The following is a 23,322-nucleotide window of genomic DNA, read 5'->3' as shown; positions in this document are numbered from 1 at the left end:
TTATGATCCTCTTCAGGCCGGTACAGTTTTGTACTCACTGTCTTTTGCATTAGTGTCAGTTGACATGGAGCCTGAAGAAAGCCTTGAAGGGTTTCCACTGCTGCAGCTGGCTTGTTTTCATTAATTAACAAATCAACCTCTGGGCACTGAGGCTTCCTCTCAGGGGAACAACTCTGGGTCTGAACAGCTGCTCTATTTCTACTGGGGAGGGAGACCTGAACACGCCTCATGTTTGTTTATGCCATGAAGAGATTTAAGGCAGCACACACTGACCCTGTAGGACGATACATATGCCCAAAATACACCATTTCAGAGGAGGATGCTCTTGAAAAGATACTAAACTATTTTCCCTTACAAAAGGTTACAAATTCATTGTACTGCATAAATCCTACAGGACTCCTTCACAGCGGAAACATACTCCCTGAGGGACTTTTTTTTCATAAGGGTTTATTTTCTATAAATCAGTGAGGAGATATTCCCATCATTAACAGTTCTCTTCTAGCACACTAATAACATCTTTTCTCTAAACACGTTATGGCCTGAATCTTGCTGATGGTTCACAAACGTACAAAAATAACACAAACCTATTTGTTATTTTGTTGATTTATTGCAAAATTATGACAACTGGTAGCAAACATATAAAGTGTTAAATCATAATCCAATAGCAAAACATATCAAGGCTAGATATAGTCTTAAGGCATGTAACAGTAAACCTCCGGTGTGAAAAAATGTTTGGTGTGAAGCAGCTGAAGAGCTACCCAAATTTTTCTAACTCTATGAAGGACTGCTGCGTAAGTTAAAGTGCCTGAACGCTGCTCTAATTGAGTTCTGGAAATCCAGAGGAATGGAAATAGGAAATCTAAAACATCTTATTATTGGCAGCTGTTGCGTTGTTTTACTGCTGTGGGAGTGTAGTGCACTCTTTGTTTATTGGAAGAACATACATTCAATCCACTGGCGATGGCATCAGGTCCCTCTAGCGTGACGAAGGATAAAGGCATTCCTTCATTTCCCCACGAAAAACAGGATTCTTCTATTCAAGTCTGTCCGGGCTGGTTCACAGTGTTCATGGTCATCACTTGAGTTCTTCGACTGTTCAGTATGGCCTGAATCCTGAGTGTGAGCTGAGGAGGGACGTCATGGAAACATGAGCATGGCTCTACATATCTATACATCTACATATCTACACACACACACACACACACACACACACACACACACACACACACACACACACACACACACACACACACACACACACACACACACACACACACACACACACACACACACACACACACACACACACACACACACACACACACACACACACACACACACACACACACACACACACACACACACGAAATGACTTACTGAATGCTGCTTTGCGAGAACGTCCTGATAAATGGCCTGTCGACGTTCCTGCTCCTTCTCGTCAAACTGTTTCCAAACCATGGCTTTGGTCTTCACCGTGTGCTCAGGCAGCTCAGGATACTGCTGCCTCTGTAACAGGAAGAAATAAATGTTTACGCACGAGAGGCGAAAACAATATTATGAACATTAACAGTAGAAACATAAGCTTGATATTAGCCCTCCTCTGTATTTGTCACCTAAGTATTGTGCTGCGACACATTTAATATCTCCACAGAAATGCATTCAAATTCTCATGTGCTGAGTTTGATTCACTTCAGTTGCTGTAATAACACCCATTAAACCTTCCCAATTGTTTATGTGGTTAATGCTATGTATGTGTATGTGCTGATTTATATTCTGAAAATCTCATAAAAACACACATGCTACAAAAGCGGTGATCTCTCTACTTTCCACTGCTGGAGGAAGATTTGGGCATTATGATAATATATACCGCGAGACGATATAAGACTGTCAACCATCAGACGTTTTGCATTGGTGGCTCTCCATCTAATATCCCACGGCTTTATTAGACCACTGGGTGCAGCTTTACTTAATGACTTTGCTGGATTTTTACATAATCTTTGCATCACTGTGCCTGTTTTTGTCAGTTATTTAGTTTTTTGGATTATGCAAAAATGGATGCTACTGTCTGTTTATTTTATCCATTCATTTACAACCAATTGATGTTCCAGAAAGTATACTATTTCCCTATATATATGGATAATTTGATATAAGAATACACATATACGTTCATATTAGGGCAGCTTCTAAAGATTATTTGAATTTTTGACTAACCAGCCATATTTTTCTGTTAATTGATTTGTCTATAAAACAGTGAAAATGCTCAACACAATCACAAAGCCTGTGGTTTTAAAGAAAAGCAATAAAATCTTATATCCTAATCAAACCGAAACCTTTATGCTTAACTTTCTTACTTAACTTACTTCAACAGTTATTTGATTATCCAAATACATCAAAACACAGCAGGTCAAAGAAAGCCCAGTAATCTGCTCAGTAACATTCATTCTGAACAAATCAGCTCCACCTTTTGCACTTTTGCTGCCTGCCTCCAAAGCTGCTGCTCTTTATCACAGTGAATGTGAGAAAATGTCGTCATGATTATTTCAGCATAATAATATAACTTAAAAAATTAAAAACAACATCGATTTACGATAATGAACCGACTCGTTATTTGAAAAGCACACTGTAGGAGCAGGTCAACTTAAATGCTTAAATTTCCCGCATCCCCATGAGACCTTTAATGCCACTCACCAATCGTGCCATGTAGTCGTTGATGGTGTGAGACGGCAACCTGTGCAGCGCCAGGAAAGCCGCCGATACATTTGCTCTGCTCTTGTTAAGCAACTCCTGCAGAGACAGTTTTTTTTATGTTACATGTTGTATGAAACACAAACATAACCGGCAGCAGCTGTAAGCAAAGGTTTCACAGAATAAAGTTGATGTATTCATACCAATAGCTCCTCGTTGGTCAACATTTCCAGGTTGTTCTGCACGGAGCCGCCTGGAGGCGTGGCTGTGTTCGACTGGGGCCAAAACAAACACATTTACATACAGGAAACACATAGAATGATAATGTAAAACACTGCGAGGGGAATCTAAGGCGTGTGACTGAACTACACAGAGCTCATGGGAATTTGTGCTTTGCAGTGCACAGCTCTTTACCTCGGCCTCGTACTCGGCCCAGGCAGCTTTGCGGTCCGCCTCACTCAGCTCCTCCTCCTCTTTATGGTCCAGTAGGGATTCATGCTCGTGGAAAGACACTATGTGGTCTTTAAACGTTTGTAAGAGCTCTGCCAGGATCTTATCCTGAGAGACACATACAGGAGGTCATTTAGTGCTGCTAATTCCTCATGAATGTCTCTATGTTTGTGGCATCAAAGCAGAAACCTGAAACTAAATAGAGAAGGTGACGTCACCTTTGGCAAAACAGAGTTGGTTCTTTTGCTCTTCTTAGAGTTTGGACCATCCAGCAGGTCGGGCTCAAACATGTAGAGTTCAGTCAGTTCAAACAGGGTGAAGTGTCTCTCAATCTGTTGCTGGTCCACCACTCTGTAGGACAGCGACTGCTTGGTCACCTGACGGTCATAGATCTTCTCCTCCATGGTGCCCTGGAGATGAAAAGAACAGCAATAATGAAACAGGACTGAACGTTTTGCAGGTTCAGTAAAAACACAGCAGATCCAGGATATCCACATCCAATACCTTAATATATTTATTCATTTCATTCTTTTTGGTCGTCCAAAGTTCCTCCCTGTCTTACAAAAACACCGTGGCTCCCTGTCCACTGATAATTGATAACTGACCTTTCATAGAAACCTTTCATTAGATGAACAAATTACAAAAGTTGTTCACTATTTTTTCATCAAGTGAGGAGCCCTGCAGAAATCAGGACATTTCTTTCCCGTCCTGATCTCACGCTTTTATCTCCTCTCGGCTTGATTACTGTAACTCGTTGTATTCAGTATTCAGCCAAAAAAAAACAATCTCACACCATCAGCTGATACAAAACGTAAGTGGTTTTATTATTACCATTATTGTTCTTATCTTTATTATTGTCTATTTTATTTACATCATTATTTATTTCGTATTATCTTAAGTGTCTGATATGATTCGTCTGTCCTGAAATGTTGTTAATCCTAGTTTAACCATGTAAAGCACTTTGTAACTTTGTCTTTGAGTGCTGTATAAATAAAGTTTATCATTATTCATTAACACACTATAAAGAAATGAAGGCCGTGGTATTTGGTTTTTGGACATACACAACATGTGACCTGCAAAGAGCCCTCTGAACTTCTCACATTGTTTTATTGGAATATTTCTTACTGACTACAAAAAGCATTTCTCCAGAAAAAAAGGTATCGAAGAAAGCCAAAACGAAATATACAGAAATGTATGCAGCAGATGTTAACGTCTGTGCCCCCATTCCATCATTTCATTTATTTAATCCCCTAATTCATCAGTCAGTGGTACCTGTTCACACACATCAGAAGCCTTACATTCTGTCCCAAAAACACACAAAGCTGCCATAAAGTAGTGTCAGTTGGTTATTTATGTACAGTGGATGACGGCAGTAATCATGGTAAAAATCCTATTTACACAAAACTTATGTACATCAGCTCTTGTTATAATAAAGATGAAGAGTTTTTGCTTTTACATAAACTCGTTTTCTTTGATATTAATGAGGACCAGTGAGCTTACCTGAGCCAAGAAGCGGTACACGAACACATGCTTCAGCTGACCGAAGCGGTACACCCTGTATATGCTCTGTACGTCATATGAGGGATTCCACGAGGCATCGAAGATGATGACCCTGTTTGCGGCAACAAGGTTTATGCCGAGCGAGCCGGCTCTCGTTGAGATGAGAAACAATCGGCCCCTAAAATAAAGACAATAAAAATAAAGATCAATCATGACGCTGTCAAAGCATTCTGCCCTGATCTTATTCCGGTATAATCAGTGTAGAAAGATCAAAATAACAGTCAGTACCGAACATTGACAGCATTATTGAACAGCTCTGTCCATTTTTTCCTCAACGGAGCAGTGGTGGAACCATCAAGACGATAGTAATCAACGTTTTTAATCCAGCAGCCGGCTGTGAGAACAATGAAGTGGAAAAATCAAAAGTGAAGTACCATCGATTCCGTCATTGATATTTTCTTAGCAATGAACAGAATACCTTTGAATGACGATGAGTCTCTGGCACTATGAGAGGCCTCGAGGAAATCCTCAATTAGGTCTAATGTGATCAAAGACTGACTGAACACAAGCCTAAAAACACAAAAATGGATTTGGTTAGGTGTGATGACCAGTCAGCATCTCAATCGAGCACTTTGAGTGTTTTCTGTGCTCCGGATCACAGGAGAAACATACACTTTATCCCCCAGGTCTTCAGCCATTCTGAGGATCTCAAACAAGAGAACCATTTTCCCTGAGTGCTCCATGATTTTGGCGTCCCTCTCCGACAGCATATTCTTGAACCAGCCCGCATCTAAGCTCGGAGACGTCCAGCTGATGTTTGCTTTCTCTCCTACACAGAATACACCACAGGATAAACTGTATTAGTGTGCAAACTACAAGGTCGGAGTATTAGTGACACGTGCAGCTGTAATACCTTCTGCTGCTGGAGTGCCTTTGGACACATCAACACTAACCGCCGCACCACTGCCACTGTTATTTCCTTCTTGTCCTTCAGTCTCTCTCAGTCCACTACATGAGGCACAAACAGTGTATAAGAAAATGTGCAGCTTTAATGAGAATCAAATGAACTTAAATAATTTGTAAAGGATAGCTACTCAGCTCTATTTTTACATATTTTGGATTCAAAATTACTCGTAGGTACAGATGGCTGGAATTCGATCATTTGAGGCAACTTCAAAGTACGATCACTCACAGTGCTTGTTTTTGCCACTCACAGGCTCAGATTCTTATTTCTATCTGACAGCATTATAGAAAGGATCCATACACAAATAGAGCCGTAAGATTATTTTTGTTTAACCAGAAATTGTTGTTAGACTGCTCAGTTTGAAGCCACCAGATTCCATTGACAAAAGCAGAAATTTTACCTCGCAGAACAGGGAAGTTGCTGATCTACCGTTGCCATGATCGGTTAGCTTGTTTGCGTTATTGTGTGACTAGAGTGTTTTAAAGAGTTAGTCTGAATTCAAACTAACGTGTTAAAACACCAAGGTCACTGTGGCTTGACTAGAAACTCCCTCGTTCTGCAAGGCAAAATTACTGTTTTTGTCAGTGGAATCTGGTGGCTTTGAAGAGAGCAATATAAGAGCTGTTATAAAATAAGGATCCTACTGGTCTTTCTCTGTAGGGATTGTTTCTGTAATGTTATCAGACACTCAGAATAACAATCTGCGCCTATCAGCAGCAAAAAAAGGCACTTTTAGTGGAGGTACTTTGATGGACGAGGTGTAATCCACAGATTACAGATTACAGTGAGGTGATCTGATGTGAAAAGCGTTTTCTATCTACCATTTCGATCCCAAAATATGTAAAAGAGGACTTATCCTTTAAGACAGACTGTGATTATGAACATAGTCTTACCTCTCAGCCACAGTGTTTTCTTCATTTCCGAGAAGAGCTGCTGCTTGAACTTGTTTCTTCCTTTCAAAATATCCCTGTTATTAAAATTCAGTTAGAAAACTTCACATTATGTCAGACTGATGAGGAATCAACATGCGTTCAAGGTGATTTTTTTTTTGTACCTTATTTTCTCTGCTGATGGAGCTGAGCTGCAGGCACCACGGATGAGTCCAAATTCGGCCAAGCACCTGGAAGTCCTTGAACAGGTTCGCTCCGGTCCTCATCTTTGCTGTGTTAATCACAGAGCCCTGACCTGCAAATACAAACAGATGGTTTACAATTTAAGGATGAAATGTATCATGTATACAGTTATCGACAGTGTCTACAGGAGCATGTGAATAAGCTATGAAAAAGGAGAAAATGTATATTTTTGACAATTAAAAACAATGATTGTCAATAACACAGCTTTGGAAAAACTTCCAAAAGAAGCTGTGACAAATGTATCATGTTCTACAAGTTTTGATTGATTGATTTTAGCATATTATGTTCCTCTATAATTACTGTATATGTACATTTCTGACCGCAACAATGTGACGAGAGGCTGTTACCAGTGAAGTGGTCGAGGTAGTAGCGATACAGCTGATACTGAAGTGGGGTAACCCTCACTGCCAACACATACTCGTGTTTGGGAGGCAGAAACTGAGTCAGCTCTGAGTAATCTCGTCTCTGAGAAAAAGGAAAAAAGGGTGTAAGAGCTAGAAGACAACACCAAACTGTATTGTGCACATACACAGGAAGCCTGCAACTGGCAGTATTTACTATTTTACCTGCACACATCCGGCCAACATGGCATGAAGAACATGTGCTCGCTTCTTCATGACTCGGACGTCTTTCGGCGTGGAGTCAGCACACTGGCCGTTCTGTATGGGGTTGATGAAGCGGTTTCGGAATTCGCACAGCGAGCCCAGAAGATTCTTCTTGATGAAATTGACCATGCAGTGATCTGAGGGAAGAGTTTGGTTTTAAAATGAAATATCTGCCACAACGTCACGCCTTCACTTAATTCACTCCTTTAGATCTAAAACAATCAAAATCAAAGCCAGTCAATGTCAAACTCTGTCCACCAACCTCAACAACAAACAGTAAATGATCTCATGGCCACTCATACTCAGGTCTAGGTTTAACATTTATTAAGTAGGTTCACCGACATGTTTTGGTAAACAAATATTTATCTGAGCGACAGAAAGTTATCACAAAGTTCACGGTGGAGTTCAGACTTACACTCAATCAGGTTGTTTTGCAGCGGCGTGCCAGTTAGCACTACTCTTCTCCTGGTCTTAATGGCGTTCAGCGCTTTGGAGATATTGGAGTTTTCATTGCGCAGGATGTGCCCCTCGTCACAAACCACAAAGTCTGGACCTGGGAAACAAAGAGAGAGAAAAAAGCTGCAGATTGAAACCGTTTCAATAAGCGAACCAATGACAACTTAAAACATTTTAATAACATCATGCCATTCCAAAGTTTACTGTACCTGGATCCACCAGTATGCTTTTAAATGCTGTCTTCCATTCCTCATTTTTGATTTTCTGTGCTAGTGACAGGATGCGGTACATCTCGTACCCCATTATCATAACTCCTCCTTCTCTCTGCCAGGCCTGCAGAGCTCTGAGTCGGTCAAGAGGATACTTTATTGTGGCCAGTTCTGCAACCTGTCGTACATAATTTTGTGTTTTTGAAAAGTAACCACATACTGTATGTACATGTTTGTTTGTATATGTTGAGCAAAGACATAAAGCATCTGAAGTGAAACCTTTAGTATTGTTTAAGATCACACTTGAATTGCTTTGCATACCTTTACTTTATCCTGTCCCATGTCCTCTTGCCATTTCTTGAACTCGACGATCCAGTTGAGGATTGTATTCAGTGGGCACACGACCAGAGCTGTTCTGAATTTCAGGTTCTTTGACAGCAGCACAGTGTGGAGGAAAGTTACCACCTAGAAAATAAAAGAGCAATGAACATGAAAGCATAGTGAACTGACCAACAGACAATAAAGCATAGTTTAAGATGGGTGATGTGCAGACAACAAGCACAAAGATCTTTGATTTAGTCCGACTAGCAGAAACTAAAAGTGTTTGTCTTGGAGAATGTTGGCAGAGGTGGATTTGTGTGTGTGTGTGTTCACCTGCAGAGTCTTTCCCAAGCCCATGCAGTGTGCCAATACACAGCCGGACCCAGGAGAAGAGTTGGCCTTCTTCACAGATTCACAACAACTGTCCCAAATAAACTGGACGCCTGTTGGAGGATGCAGAGAACGATATAACGTTGTGGGGTAGCGAAGCAATGTCCTCCTCAGTGTGAGCGGAAAGAGAGCACAAACTCACCGTCCACCTGGTGAGGCTTCAGTCTCACCACCAGGTTCGTGTGCACCTGAACAAGAGGCTCCTTGGTCACCTCGTCCTGATCCAGAATCAGCTTGGTGGTGACGGGACACACCACCTGAGAGGCCTCATCCTCTACAACAATTATCTAGAAAAGAACGCCAGAGAGTCAGCATTTTACTCCTTTGCTCCACCCCTTAGAAACCCCCAAATGACCTTATTGTCATTTATCAACAGGTATATAGCCTGTTATGAACACGGCCACAGGAAACATCCGCAGGGTGAAGTTTAACGGTCAGTTGAACCTGCCGTATATACAGTACCTCTCTCCTGTCCTCCATCTGTTGTTCCCTATTTGCCAGGCGTTTGCATCTCTCCTCCTCCTCTCTGAGGGCTTCCTGCGTCTCTTGACGAAGGTTCGCGTCCTCGATGATTTTGCGGATCTTTTTACGTCCTCTGGGGGTGCTTTTACTGTCGCTCAGCTCAGCTTCATCCTCTTCATCACTCTCCTCAAATACAGAAATATCCAACAAACAATATCAGGGATGAGCAGCAACAAGAATGATAAACCACTTCATTATAACATCAGCTGCTACCTTTTCGCTGCTGGAGTCAGACAACCAAATGCAAGGCACTGGTTTCTTCTTTAGGTAACTACGGGGTGCCTCCTTCTCTTTAGGGGATGACCTGGACCTAAAAAGAGGACAGAATCAGAGTACATGCACATAGAATAAACTGAAATCTGAATACTGAAGTACTAACACTGCAGTGTATTAGATAGATAAAAACAGATAGAACTTGTGTTTTTTGTTGAATATTTTCTAACAGCAGGATGACTGTAACATGATCATCCAGCAGAAAAATGTGGCTAAAGGCAATTTTGTTTTTGTAAATTTAATATTGATCTGTGCTTGATCCATACTGCTTGTTTTGTCGTTTATTGATTGTTAATGTCATTTCTCAGTGTGTCCAGTAAAACCAGGGGAGGCAGATTTTAGTATAAGACATATTAAAATCTAAAATCAGAACAAAGACATCAATGTTTTCCTTTTAACGTTTTAGTTTTTGAAGTTATCAGCTGAAAGGGATGTACCTTTTGAGTCCGACCTCAGCATCCTCATCCTCTGACTGACTCAGCTCCTCGCTCATCGCAAGATCCTCCGTCTCCAACTCATCGATGCCGGCATCACCTTCGCTATCAGCTTGACAGAAATCACAGTCAGTACATTAGAGCAGAGTAGGTACGCCGTGCTCAGGCAGACCAGCTTCTGGTGTCACAGGTGTCCTTACAGCTCAGGTGTTTGCTGCTGGCTCTTTTCTTGCCCTCCGCTGCGGCCTTGTCACTTGATGTTCCCTCGTCTAAACTTAGTTTGTGGCGGAGAAGATGGTGCCTGCTGTCGGGCCCTTCAGGCTTGGTGCCAGACGGTTTTGCAGCAGAGCCTTCCCCTGCAGCAGACACATACGGTCATGTCCCCCTTTTATAACCCACAAAAGGCGCCTCACCACAGCAACACCATGTTGTTACCACTTTGGTTGTAAAGTACAAATGATTAATAGGATTAATATAGTATTGATTAATAGGACTAAATCTAAAAATGAATACTTGTGCTTATAAATTAAAGCTGCACAAGCAGAGGGCTAAAAATGTGCTACTTTAAAAGAAAAAGACTTACCATTTTCATCTGTTCCATTGTCTTCAGAGACTTGTTTGAACTCCTTGTCACCCTCCGACCCAGATTCATCCTCCTGCGTTTCCTCATCCGAAGAGAATTCGTCGTAGGAGGAGTAGTTGGCTTTGATTTGGGCCAATAGCATTTTCTTAGCGATTCTTTCAAAAGTAGAAAAGAAGGAAAAGGTGCCTGAAGTTGATTTCATGATCATTAACATTGTCTTCAGCTGGATATTGTTATACTTAGAGGCAAAATCACAATAAAGTCATTATATAATTATACCAGATAGACAGAGATACTTAATAATGTTCAATATAGTTTAACAAATAACAAACGTGGTGCTGGTTAAGAGCTGAGAGTCCTTCATTAATTCTAACTCTTCACTGAGTCAGCTCTCTAGGTCTGCTAGTGAAGTCACAGGCCAAATTTAGAGGGAACTGCCACCACACTGGAAGACTTAACATTCAAAATAATTGCAGAGAAAATTAAGATAAAAATGAGGCTGAGACACTTTTTTAGAGTAAGAGTTTATTACAACAAGTATTCTTCACAGAGAAAACAGACATATTCTTAGTTTATTCTCCTTTGGGAAATGGGGAGGAATACTTTTGGTTGTTTTTTTTCCCCAAAAAAACGTTTTTTTTTGCTGGTCTTTTTTTTCCCCTCAAGTATAAATAAAACTGACATTGGTTTCCAGTTTTTCCAATCATGACTGCACACATTTAAAAAGCTCCAGCTTTTCCAACACAATCAGAGCTGCTTGCAAGGCTACATACTCCTCTGGTACTACCAGCCAATTAACATAACGTTAAAAGACGAAGAAAACCACGTGGGACACAAAAACTGCAAATTACGAACAAAATCTGTACATAAATATTTACTCAGAATTAAACTGTTTTTCATCGTTTAAGTTTAAGAAATGAGGAGCTTTTGCAGTAGTTTTAACCAGAATACAGTTGATGAAACATGATGTTTTTAAACGGTAAAACATTTATGGCATCAATACCATATTGTGTTTTGACCACTCATTAATACTTCAACATGCATTTCCTCACACGGGCTATAATTACCCATGATTCCCAGGAGTAAAACAGCTCACATGGGACACGTGTCCGGCTTGAGTTTGTCTACTCTCCACTCCACTGTCCAGCCCACATTCACCCTTTCGCACCAAGCAACCTGCACTACGCACACGGGTCCGATCCTGATCTCGAAGTGGGTTGTCAATGCAGGTCACTGAACTTATAACCATCTTTTTTTTTTACTGACATCAGATCCAACGACCAATGAGCATTTACTGTAAAGGTCGTATTTACAATATAGTAATGCAGCAGCAGAAACAGACCAGAGCCTTGGATCTCGTTTGACATTCGTTCTTGATCTCGTTTCATATGGAGGAAAAGGACGTGACAGCAAAAGCAGAAAAACACTGAAGAAAATAGACATACTGCCACACATGAATTTGGCATGGTTGCCATTGGTAATCGCATGCTGTGTGGTTTTCAAAGGAATAGACTAATACTTGACACGTTTTAGCCCACTAACTACAAACAATGTAAACTTTACATTTCTGCTGACCATTTCTCTAAAGATAAAGTTGTGCTATCATTACAGCTGGAAACAGACTTTAGAAAAAACAACTTGCTGCCGATAGGAGGCTACAATATCCCAGATTTAAGTGATAGGCAGCACTGCATTCACTGCTGTGCTGTCAGAAAATCCGACCTGGAAAGAAACATGAGAGACAGACATGTAGGTCATTAAAGGCACAACGTGAATTTTGGTCGCTTCTTGCATTACAGTGGTTATTGTTTCACAACCCACTCTCAATTCTCAGAAATACAACTTTCTCTGTAACACTAGAAAGCACTGAGCTGGACGGCTTTTAAACACAAATGGATTTTATCTGCATTACTTCAGAAAGAAAAACGACAGCTGGATAACCTGTCAAAGCAGGATTTAAATCTCTGTAAGCTGAAATATGGAAAAGCTGAAAAAAATAATAAATAAATCATAAAGCCACAGCATGCTTTAGAAAATGGTCAGCACAATGTGTAATGTATACTGTGTATAGAAAGTGGGGTAAAACATACAAAATCACTCATATGGTTCAAATGAATGTTCACAGTGAGGTCAGCGTATTGTCAAGGAGCACGTTTTAAGAACCGGATACAGTGGCCCATGATGGAGCCCATTCTATCCAATGAAAGCTGCTCATTGGGCGCATATGGCACACAGGCCACCGAGGCTTTCTCTGGTTGAGCCGGTCAAATGCCTACACATACAAATGGCAGGAAAACCATATATTGATGCAGCTTTTCAGGGCTTTTTGGGGTACTACTGGCCAAAGAGTAATCAGAATGTATGTGACAGTAGATTTTCCTTCATTGTTTTATTATGCTTTGTGCGGGAAAAGTCTTTATAGGTCAGAGCACGTTTATATGACCTCCAGTTTTGATGCAGCACAAACCCTGCGCTGTTCCTCACAAAATCTCATCCACCTCCATTGTACTAGGGTGGTGTCAAAAATCTCAGACAGATACCTCAAAACCTCAACAGATAAAAGTGAGGCAGTGTGCATTGCAAGATAGTATTAAAAAAGTATAGTAGTGGCCTCCTTTTTGGTAGGCGACAAATCCTGAAAAGCACACCTCAGTCCTCTAACCTCTACTGTAGCATAATGCAAATATGCATGTTCCCAAGCTCCAGCAGCACGGTCTTTTTTTAAAATATATTATAAAAGTAAAAAATATAGACAAGACCTAAGGTCAGTGAAGCATAAGCAAGTAACAGGAACAGTAGCAGCAACATGATCGTATCAATAAATATCATAGATAGACGGGAAAGCTGAACAACTGCTCCACCCATTACAGCCCAAACACTTACAACGGGACTAATATAGTCTTTTCATGGAGATAATTTGGGGAAGCAGCACCTGGGTCTCGTGTTTTCAACTTTTATTTGAGACTCTTGACATAGTCGATGAAGCCAGTAATACACTGAGGCAAACATAATTCAACAGTACAAATGAGCACTCAAGCCATCCAGTGAGTGTCGATCTGCTGTAAAGCCTGAACTGAACTGCATCAGGTGTGACTGAACGAGTGTCAGGACAGCTATCTGTAGTTTCAGGAACTAAAATACTAAATATACTTCTTTTAAAGGCAACTCCAAGGCTAGTCATTTACATGTGAATCCATTTCAAAACTGCATACCATAAAATGTCTTATTTATAATGGTAGCCAATTGGAGCCTTGATGTTGATGTCTTAAATACACCACTACAAGGCACCATTTCACATTCACAGAAGCTGTGTCAATTGACATGCACCACAAATTTCATCCATCAAATTGGCCGTTAACACAGACATCTACCATGATTTACACAATAGGGGGGGGGGGGGGCTTACAACTGCTCCAGTTTTTGATAGTTGGACAGTGAGAGTAGCCCTACAACAAATCCTGAGATTTACAGACGTTTAAGACACCATCGTTATTAGAGAAATAATGCATCAACACTGGCATCAAGTACAAGCCCGTTCATGAAAATGCAGCCGTACATGAAGCTTGAGTCACGCGTGGTAGAAGAGTTACTGAATATATCTTGAGGCCAAAACTAACAGGGACTTTTAACAGAAAGGACATTTTATGCATAAAACAACTCAAAAGCTGAATGACATGAAGCCTAAGTATTTACAAAGCCAGGTATATCATATTTGACATTTCAGCAAACAATCTCTTAGCCATCTTATCATAATTGGCGAAAAATGACATCGTCACACCATAACGTGTGTCAATGTGGGGTTCGTTTTAGAGCAGAATATCAAATAGATGCTTTTTAAGGTGAAGGATAGATGTTTGCTTAAAACTCTGCAAGCCTTGACAACCATAAATGAACACAAAGCATGGCACACAATTAATAATAACTTATGGAGATTGAAAGAAAAACTTTTTTTTCCTCTTAAATAGAAATGCAGATAGTCTGGAAGGCATGTTTCAAACTTTATACTTCACCAGTAAATAACAATACTCCAGTCACTTAAGTTAACAGTGCTGCTCAATGGAGGACAACAGATCTTTGTGCATTGTGTAATAACACAGAAGAGTACACTGAAGGTCAAAACTTTATAAATGTTATGTTAAGACAACTGAAAAGAAACCTGTAAGGCAAAAGAAGCGTCATTCACTGCTGAAAAGTTTGTTCCCTCTTTGAGAGCAAAGTAGGTTAACTGTGAGCTTTCCCTTTTGTGTAAGTTTAGTATGCAAGTATAGTGCAAGAAAGAATAATAATAAAAATCTTCATTAAAATGTATCTCTAGTATTTACATGTATACTTAATTGCAAATTATATAAAACACAGACAAGCAGAAGACGTTGCTCATGACTCAAAGGCCTGTTCTAAGCCAGGTCCAGTCTCACCGGGTCATAATGTGCGCTCTGTGCTTCACAGTGTAGCTCTAGGAGGTGTATTTGATTGCAGGGGCTCTGCTGCAGCTACGTTTTGGTCTTGTTCGAATTGACTGCAATTGATTCTTAATGACGCGGGTGTTGCTAGATTTTGTACAGAGGTGAGGGTTCGAGGCTGCAGCCTTTCTTCCACTCCTGGGGTGTTTTACAAACTCTACATCCAGGCTTTTTGAACCATACCTATTTTCTGGATCATCATCATCTTCTGCTGCCCACGAGGGCCCAGACTGCTCCTCATCTCCTACAAAGACGACAAATTAGAAACAGAAATTGTTTAATTAAACAAGTTGTGTTGTTTCCGCAGAGAAATAACACCCATGATCAAAGAACAGCTGAACTGTAAGCCACATTGTACTGACATGTCAAGAGAAACTACCTATCTATTATTCTGAAGGAGACATACACGTTTGGTCACAGAATTGACAACCTAAGGCAGCGGTCCTCTGATGAGCATCAATCTGTCCACCATGTACTACACAGGTTACATCACTATCTGAATACATTTCACATGAATCTTGATACCTTCACTGGCGTCAGAGTACGCGTTTATTTATCGTTAATGATTCATGCACCTTTGTCACAGCAGACTATCTGACTTGTCATGCGTAGGTGAACTACTGACATTTACTATAGCCCCCTAACAGCAATGACTAACAGCAAATATTACAAAAGGATAACTCCAGAATTTTTAAACCTGGGCCCTATTTTATCATATCTGGGGTTAGTAATGACTAGTGGGTACAAACATTTTTGGAAGTGGCCCACTAGCTCGTCTCCATCAGCAGCTGAGAATAGGCAGCAAACAGGCTGCAGTGGCTTTAGTGGCTGCAAAGTATTCCTTCAGGGCAATTGCGCCCGATCAAAGTAGACCCACTACATGTGCTTGTCTTTGCCTCTGACAGCATCAGATTGTTATTCGAGGTGTCTGACGACATTACAGAGAGGATCACTATAGAGACAGATTCGTACGATCCTCTTTGGTGGGTTTGAATAGCACGATACAAGTCACTTTACACAAGCTTTGTTGGTCTACTGTTGTCTCAATCAGTTACTGTAAGACTCACCCGATGACTGGTGGAAGGCTGCTGCCCCCAGTAAGGCCACGTCATCAGTGATTGGCTTCATCTTCTGATCACTTCCGTCACTCGCGGAGTCATCATCACGTTCATCTTCGCTTGATGAAGATGGCGATGACATTGCCTCCTGGTGAGATTTAGTCTCAGACTTCCTGGCCTGCATCCTCCCACCTTCGTCGTCTCTCTTGACGAGGTGAGGCTTCCCTATTGACCTCACCGTGTTCAAGTGTTGTATTTGCTTCTGCGAGTGTTGATCATCACTAGAGGAATCTGTCCCACTTTCCCTACGAGACTTAACTCTTCTGTCACTCGACTCAGACTCTGTGGTGTGGTCCAGCATCTTCCGTTTGCGTCGCATCTTCTCCGGTGACATCGGGGTGTTCTTGGCGAGCCAAAAGAGACGTTTCTTGGCAACCTTATTTGATGGTTTCCCACCATCCTCATCACTCTGGGGTTCGTCAGAGCTTTGTGATATAGCTGCTCGCTCAAGCAGAGCTGCAGGGACTTCATCTGAGTCAGAGTCATCTCTCGCTCTGCTCAGACCTTGTTCTTCAGCGTTTTTGGTAGGTACTGCGCTGGGGGTTTCCTCAGGGTCTGAGTCACTGTCACTGTCTGCTGCTGAAAGAGACGTTTTGACCTTGACATCACTTGGTCGGCGCAAAGGTGTTGTCTTCACACGAGGCGATCGTCTGTTGCCTTGTTCCTCTTCTACGTGCACAGATGCACTAGAGTTGTCATTGCTCATCTTGCTGTCAGCTTTAGCACCTACAACACCAGCCTCTTCATCTTTTGATACATCATTTCCATCTGACTTCAGGTCCTCCTCCATCTTCTGGGAATTAGAGGATGGTTCCTGCTCCATAGGTACAGGTGTAAGTTTTATGACTAGTTTTTTTGTCATGTTGACGCCACTTTCAGAGGGTTTCAGGCCAATCTTTTGTGCTCTCTGTCTAGCTTCATGTGAACCCGGATCCATGTCTTCGCCAGGGCAGTCAAGTGCACTTCTCCCATCTGTGAAGCCCTTGGAGTCCGAATCATCATCATCTTCCAAATGTTCGACTGCCAATTTCTGCAAGTCATCTAAGCATCTTTCATCGGAGATATCCAGCTCCGCGTCCACATCTACGTCTACGTCTGGGTCCGCGTCTGCTACAGGACGTGTATCAAAGCCATCACTGAGGAACCTCTCCCAACAGTTTGTGACATTCAAGTCACTGAATTCTTCCTTAAGGCTATCCTCGAGCGCTACCAGTGATTTTCGCAAGCCTTTAAGTACAGACAAAAAAGAGTTCAGATATAGACTGCGAACACCAGGTGATTGTTTGTTTGTTGTCACAGAGTGAATAAAATTGACAAATGTTCGGTTCAAGATGTTTGTTGAGTCCACTAAATGTTTGGCCTTTTTGGTAATATCCTTGGAAATCTGCAGTGTGTTGTAGTTGAACACCACATTACCATCCATGCCAGTGTGATCCCATTTGTCTGAAGGAATGTTTTGCGGCAAGTGTGGCAACATGTTGTAAAGTCCAGATTTCTCTGGCTCGACTCGGTTTCTCCTGCGCTGCTGATGCCACAGACTCTCCATGTTCTCAAGGACGCTGTCACAGGCCATCACCAGGTCAAAAAGGGGCTCCGGGCTACACACATAGCAGTACCACTTGCTCTCCAAGATGCCAGATAGCTCCTTCCTTCCCAGATTTCTTAGAATACATTTCTTGCAGAAGGCATTACTGCAGAAGTCACAACAGATCAAGTTCCCTCCTTCGGCACACCACCTGCATAAGGGGGAAAAAACAAAAAAGAAGAGATAATACAGTTTATAAAAGCATAGTACAAAGAAAGTTAAGAAAATTGTTTATAGATCAGTAAAACCACTACATACAACATTTCCTACCTGCATTGCTCATCCATTCCATCCCCGTCCTTGCTGATGTCGTCACTTGAGTAATACTTGTAGCAAGACTGACAAAAACAACACATTCACGGGACGAGTTACAGACAGCTTAGACCTAATATATATATATATATAAACTTAATTTCATAAAACCAAACACCTGAAAGAACAGTTGTGCTGTAGATGGCAGATGACACACTGATTGTTTGTTGATTGATTTGTTTCTGATAAATAAGCAGACTAACCTTGCAGATCAGTACTTTCAGGACTGGATGTCGATAGAAGGTGTCTCTCTGGAAGTGGTTGACTTGTCGGCCGCATGCAGTGCAACTGACAATTCCCATGTGTTCAACTCCTGTGAAAGCACACCAGTGTCATTAGCAACAAAGTGGTCATAATTATGACTGAATGGCTTCCTTAAAAAGATGTGAAACTGCACTGTTCAATCTAAACTCAAATCCCTGAAAGATGTCCATGAGCAAGACCGCTTGACAAAAATTTAGCACATGACAAAAACTGACCATTAGCAGTATAGAGTGGGAGTGGAGCACTTGGATCAGCTTTTTTTTTTTTTTTTTACAATATTAGACCATCAGTGATCACTGGAGAGGGAACTTATTCTCAGTCTCTTTTCTCTACAAGCAATCAATCGATGAGAACCACAACAAGTGCCTTCTGATGATGAGCAATGTTATGACAATATCCAACAGTCATGACTGACCTCCACGTCTTCTTGAAAAGTCTTTCCGCAGTACGCCTGATTTTCGGCTGCGAAACTCCGGACCCCTGAAGTCATCTCGTCCATTGTCCACAGGTTCAGGCCTCACCAGCGCAGTGCCTGTGGGAGCAAAACACACCGCCGATAAAATCGAAGGTATTCCATCATTAAATATCTACAGACTTATTGCACCCTGATATAAGACAAAGTACCAAATTAATAACAACTGCATTGTTTCAGCCTAAGTCTGAAAGACTAAAAACACATACAGGTACTAGAGAACTTAACAAAGACAATGGACAAACTCTTAGCAATCAGTAGACCCAAAATGTTCTGGCCTGAAATTCACATTATTTGCACTGCAGTTTGTGAGGAAAAGGTTTTGAGTCAGAGTGAACAAAGGAAGCATAATACAGAAACATTGAGACCTACCTTTTGGCAATCTAGTGATATCAAGGTGACCATTTGTGTTGAAGAATAAATCTAAGTCTTCACTTGCATTTGAATCCCCAGATTCATCCAGTCCAGAGTGCTTTATGACAACAGATGGTTTTCTGTAATATCAGTGAAACAGGAAAAAATGTAAGTCCAAGAACATTAAGAACGTTTCCCACAGGTTGGCAGTCCTGGAGGAAGAGTGCTAATATTAAAGTATAGGTTAAAAGCACTTCAGAATCAGAATTATTGTCATCATACAGCAAAGTACAATGAAATTCCATCTGACATTCCAACAAGACAATAAATAGAAATATAAGAATATAAAAATAGGAAAAAGAAATACATATATATATATAAATACATATATACACATAGACAAGTAGCAGAAATTGGTAGCAGTATAACAGTATTTACAATATGTACAGAGCAGTGCAATGACAGCATTTGAAAAAGTGAATATAGTGATTAGTGTGTGGATCATGTGGATCATTTCATACCATGGTGTTTTATCTGTGTTTGCAAGGCAGTAATGAAATGGTCACTCACCTCCTTGAGTATTTGGTATCCACTCCTGCCTACAAAGCAAGACAGTTTATTAGTTTAGTTGTCACTGGAAATAATCAGTGTCACTTTTGGTGTTGAAACTATCACAGTAACGTCCCAAGGGGTACATGAGTCTTGTGAATAAGAGTTTAGAACACAACAATGTTTTTTCAAAAAGACCGAATGCTGGAAGCAAACAAACTGTTGTATTTCTTGTATGCGGCCAGTGTTAAAAGACCACACTGCATTATGTTGAATGGCGCTGCATTTTTAGTATTTTGTATTTGGCTAGGTGCACTGTTCTGCCAGATCATGTGTTTCATCACTTGTCACCTCTAACTGCATGACACCTCAAGAACAACACTGACTTCAACACTCCTATTGATGTACAGTGATATAACACACCTGTGTGATGTATACAAGAGCACAGACATTTGTATGCTTATTTTTCAACAGCCCAATACTAATGGCACAAGATTTAATCAGTGTAGATATCCACAGTAAATAATGACAATGCATGTCACTCAAATTATATGTTGCAGGTGGAAAACATACCGACTGTCTTTAGATACCTGTGAAGAGCATTAATCAGCTAAAATAATAGACCCTCATACATGCAAGGTGTTGCCGGGGGACTCATGCTGTTAAGAATCAGATATTAATCTTAACTTTTCCTTCTTTCATTATTGCCATAACTCATACAGGCCATCTCTGATTCACAGATCAACTAATTTAAAAACAAGAAGAGGAAAAGAAACTGCGTTGTTCTGCAAAATGTATTGCATTTATTCAACAGAACTTCTTTTCCCCCTTAGTGAACAGTGGCAAAGGAAATATAACATGGTTCAAACCAATTGCCAGCTGTGACCATGCTGTGGATTTTACTTTGGAATAGGAAAAAGAGGAAAATTACAAAACAAAGATTTGTGTTAAATGAACTGATTAAGGTGCTTTTTGTTTTACTTCAGATGATTTCTAAGCTGGCAATAAGACTTCTAGTCAAGTCATCATTGTATTAAAATGAAGGCAACTGAAAAAGTTTAATACCCTGGTTTGTTGGTAATGTTTCGTGCATTAGCCATCAGTTCATTCATAAACATTAACTAAATACATTATTATCCACTTTTCTGATGTAACCTTTGCATGGCGAGTATCAACTTATGACAAAACTTGTTTGATGCATTATATGACAAAAGCGCTTCACTTCTGTTTAGTCTTACTTTAAAAGTTATTCGCTTTTGCTGCCATAAGTGCTGTAACGAAATACCAAATGTGACGTTAAAAGTTAAAAGAAAAACTTTTACTGTTTAAAAGGTCACTGGCACCATTGGTGTCAGTGTGTAAAACTTAGTAAGGGATATGGCAAAGCACCAAGAAGGTTCGGCTACCTCTGTCGCAGCATGACCCGTTGAGTTTCCGACAGAACAGCTCTGGTTTGGTAGACCTGTGAACAGAAGATCAGTTTAAAATATGTATAAAACATGTAAACATGATGAGAATTTTTACATCACCTGATGAATCGAAAAAAAACCTACCATCAGCACCCTCTGGTGTGCCATTGCTGTCCTCAACAGCCGAATGAGCCAAGTACTCGTGCAGTTTGTTGACTAATACATTCAGCTTGCTGGTGCTACAGTCAAGAAAAAACATAACATTACATGGTTATGTTACACCTAACCGTCATTAAATGATAACAAATAATACATTTTGTTAGCAATATGAAGTGAAGAGTCTGTAAAACATCAATTCAAACCCCATTCAACATACATCTCAACTTTTAAAGTAGTAGATTTCCCTTATAATAAGGAAAGATAACATCATGTATCATATTGTATTACTTTTCATCTTTCCAGGAAGAATGATGAATGAAACCTCACAAGACTGTCCCATCCCAAAGGCCCCAACAAATGCTGCCAAGCAACGCAGCGTCCAATCTAATTTGCAGGACACAACCAACTCTAAAGCTCTCTGTGTCCACTGTGGCACAGACCGTCACAGATGGAGCACATTGTTCACTACAGTAATTTTCCAAAAAGCGCCAGGGGGAAAACAAACAAAACATTCTGTGAGGAAGCGAGAAGTCAACAAGTGTTTACCAGAAGAACATCATCATAAACCAAACACGGCTACGCACGCTGCCCAACAATTACTCAACGCTGAGGATGCATTGATCGAGGATATGGTCTGCCCCTCCCTGAGGGATGTCTCGATGAAGAGAATAGCTGTCTTGCGATACCTCCATATATCTGTGCCCCATTTTGATGAGCTGCTGCGTTGCATCCACCTGCACATACAGCGCAGGAGGACCCTTGCTGCAACGTTAAGGTGCTGAAAAAAGCATTGCTGGTAGCTACAGATTACAGATTGTTGCTGAGGTGAGTCAGACGATATGGAAGGCTCTGAGAAAGGATGTCTAGGGTCCTGGCAGTACAGTCATTAGGAGCTGCACAAGTGATGGGCCTGAATCAGAATTGGTTTATTGAAAAGAGAAAAATGCACCGATAAGCGACAAACATTGTGAATACAAAAACCTTATAATATTGCTGACACATATGTTGTTTATCTCAAATAAAAACAAAACCTGGGGGTATCTCGGTAACGGGTCATAAAAGGGTTTGTATACGTGAACCTACTACTCCAATTACCTCCGTCTTCAAATGAAAACCTCAGTATGTTCTCAGTTACAAAAATTCAGAGGTGCATGACCTAGAACTGCAGAAACGTACAGAGCATGAAGTGACAGCATCATTTTTGACAAACACTAGAGACAGTGTGTTGACCATAAACCTAGTTTTAGGTGGGTTATGATCCACACCCTACAGCTCTTATTGCATCATGTAGGTATAGTTCAAAGCCCCTTTTATAGATGATGACATTTGCAATGTTCAGTTTTTCTTGTCTTTAGGTCCATTTGGAAGTTAATAACTGCAGTGCTTATACTGAAGTTATATGAACAGGGTGGATAAATGATGACACTAATGCAACAGTAACACCATTACACTGCTTTCGTTTCAGCAACATAAGCAAAACGGTTTGTTTGTTTTTTACATTTCAAAACAGATTTACTAACAGTGAGGCAAAAGTCACAGTTATGAAGTTTTCATCCAGAATGAACATAAGACAAAGCATTTACACAGACAACACAAAAAGCAGTACGATAGCTTACATATAATGTCGCATAAAAGCTAAGTAACATTAATGTTGACTAAAGCACTGCCTGTATATTTTGAGCTAGGCTAACGGTAGCTAAGTTTCGCTCAGCTCATCTTAGCTTACCTAATTTTCATTATAACAATAACTACTTAGATCGTTAACCCTCACATGATATGTTAGTTACTTACTTTAAGTTTGTAGCAAACTAGAAATCACTAAACTAGAAACATTATTATTTGCAGCATCACTGCAGTTAGCTGTTAGCTCAGACAGCTAGCTGGTGGCTAAGCTAGCCCGCCGTTACGCTCTCCAGTAAACAATCGCATTTAGCTCCGCAGTTTTTACCTCAATGTCGCTGCAGACATGTCGCAAAGCAGGTGAACAACCGAAGTATCCAAGTTCTTATAATCTTATGATACCGATATATTTTGGTAAAAACATGGCGCTCAGTCCGAGCTCTGCATCCCTTGACAGCCAGTGAATGAGCCCCTGCTCTTTTTCTTCACTATTTT

At 40.7% G+C, this 23,322-nt stretch overlaps 1 protein-coding gene across 1 annotated transcript; it reads right to left on the bottom strand.

Moving 5' to 3' along the window:
• Positions 1 to 674: 674 nt before the first annotated feature.
• LOC139212763 (transcriptional regulator ATRX-like) lies at positions 675 to 23,268 on the bottom strand. Its single transcript, XM_070843294.1, has 35 exons — positions 23,156 to 23,268; positions 21,193 to 21,287; positions 21,046 to 21,101; positions 19,661 to 19,689; positions 19,109 to 19,230; positions 18,680 to 18,796; positions 18,204 to 18,313; positions 17,959 to 18,026; positions 16,053 to 17,839; positions 15,169 to 15,229; positions 10,526 to 10,680; positions 10,143 to 10,298; positions 9,946 to 10,054; positions 9,449 to 9,545; positions 9,176 to 9,361; positions 8,856 to 9,000; positions 8,657 to 8,766; positions 8,324 to 8,467; positions 8,003 to 8,180; positions 7,753 to 7,890; positions 7,299 to 7,474; positions 7,080 to 7,197; positions 6,654 to 6,784; positions 6,493 to 6,566; positions 5,549 to 5,643; positions 5,308 to 5,464; positions 5,114 to 5,205; positions 4,924 to 5,029; positions 4,636 to 4,813; positions 3,354 to 3,545; positions 3,100 to 3,243; positions 2,889 to 2,960; positions 2,689 to 2,784; positions 1,378 to 1,506; positions 675 to 1,124 (listed from the first exon to the last, which is right to left on the bottom strand). Exons 1-35 carry the CDS (start codon positions 23,173 to 23,175, stop codon positions 1,038 to 1,040), a joined length of 5,730 nt encoding a protein of 1,909 aa, XP_070699395.1. The 5' UTR covers positions 23,176 to 23,268; the 3' UTR covers positions 675 to 1,037.
• Between the last annotated feature and the right edge of the window lie 54 nt (positions 23,269 to 23,322).

This window comes from Pempheris klunzingeri, chromosome 14, assembly GCF_042242105.1.
Source record: "Pempheris klunzingeri isolate RE-2024b chromosome 14, fPemKlu1.hap1, whole genome shotgun sequence".
Lineage (NCBI taxonomy): Eukaryota > Metazoa > Chordata > Actinopteri > Acropomatiformes > Pempheridae > Pempheris > Pempheris klunzingeri.
The sequence above is the reverse complement of the archived record's forward strand: the minus strand, read 5'-3'. Positions and strand labels throughout refer to the sequence as shown.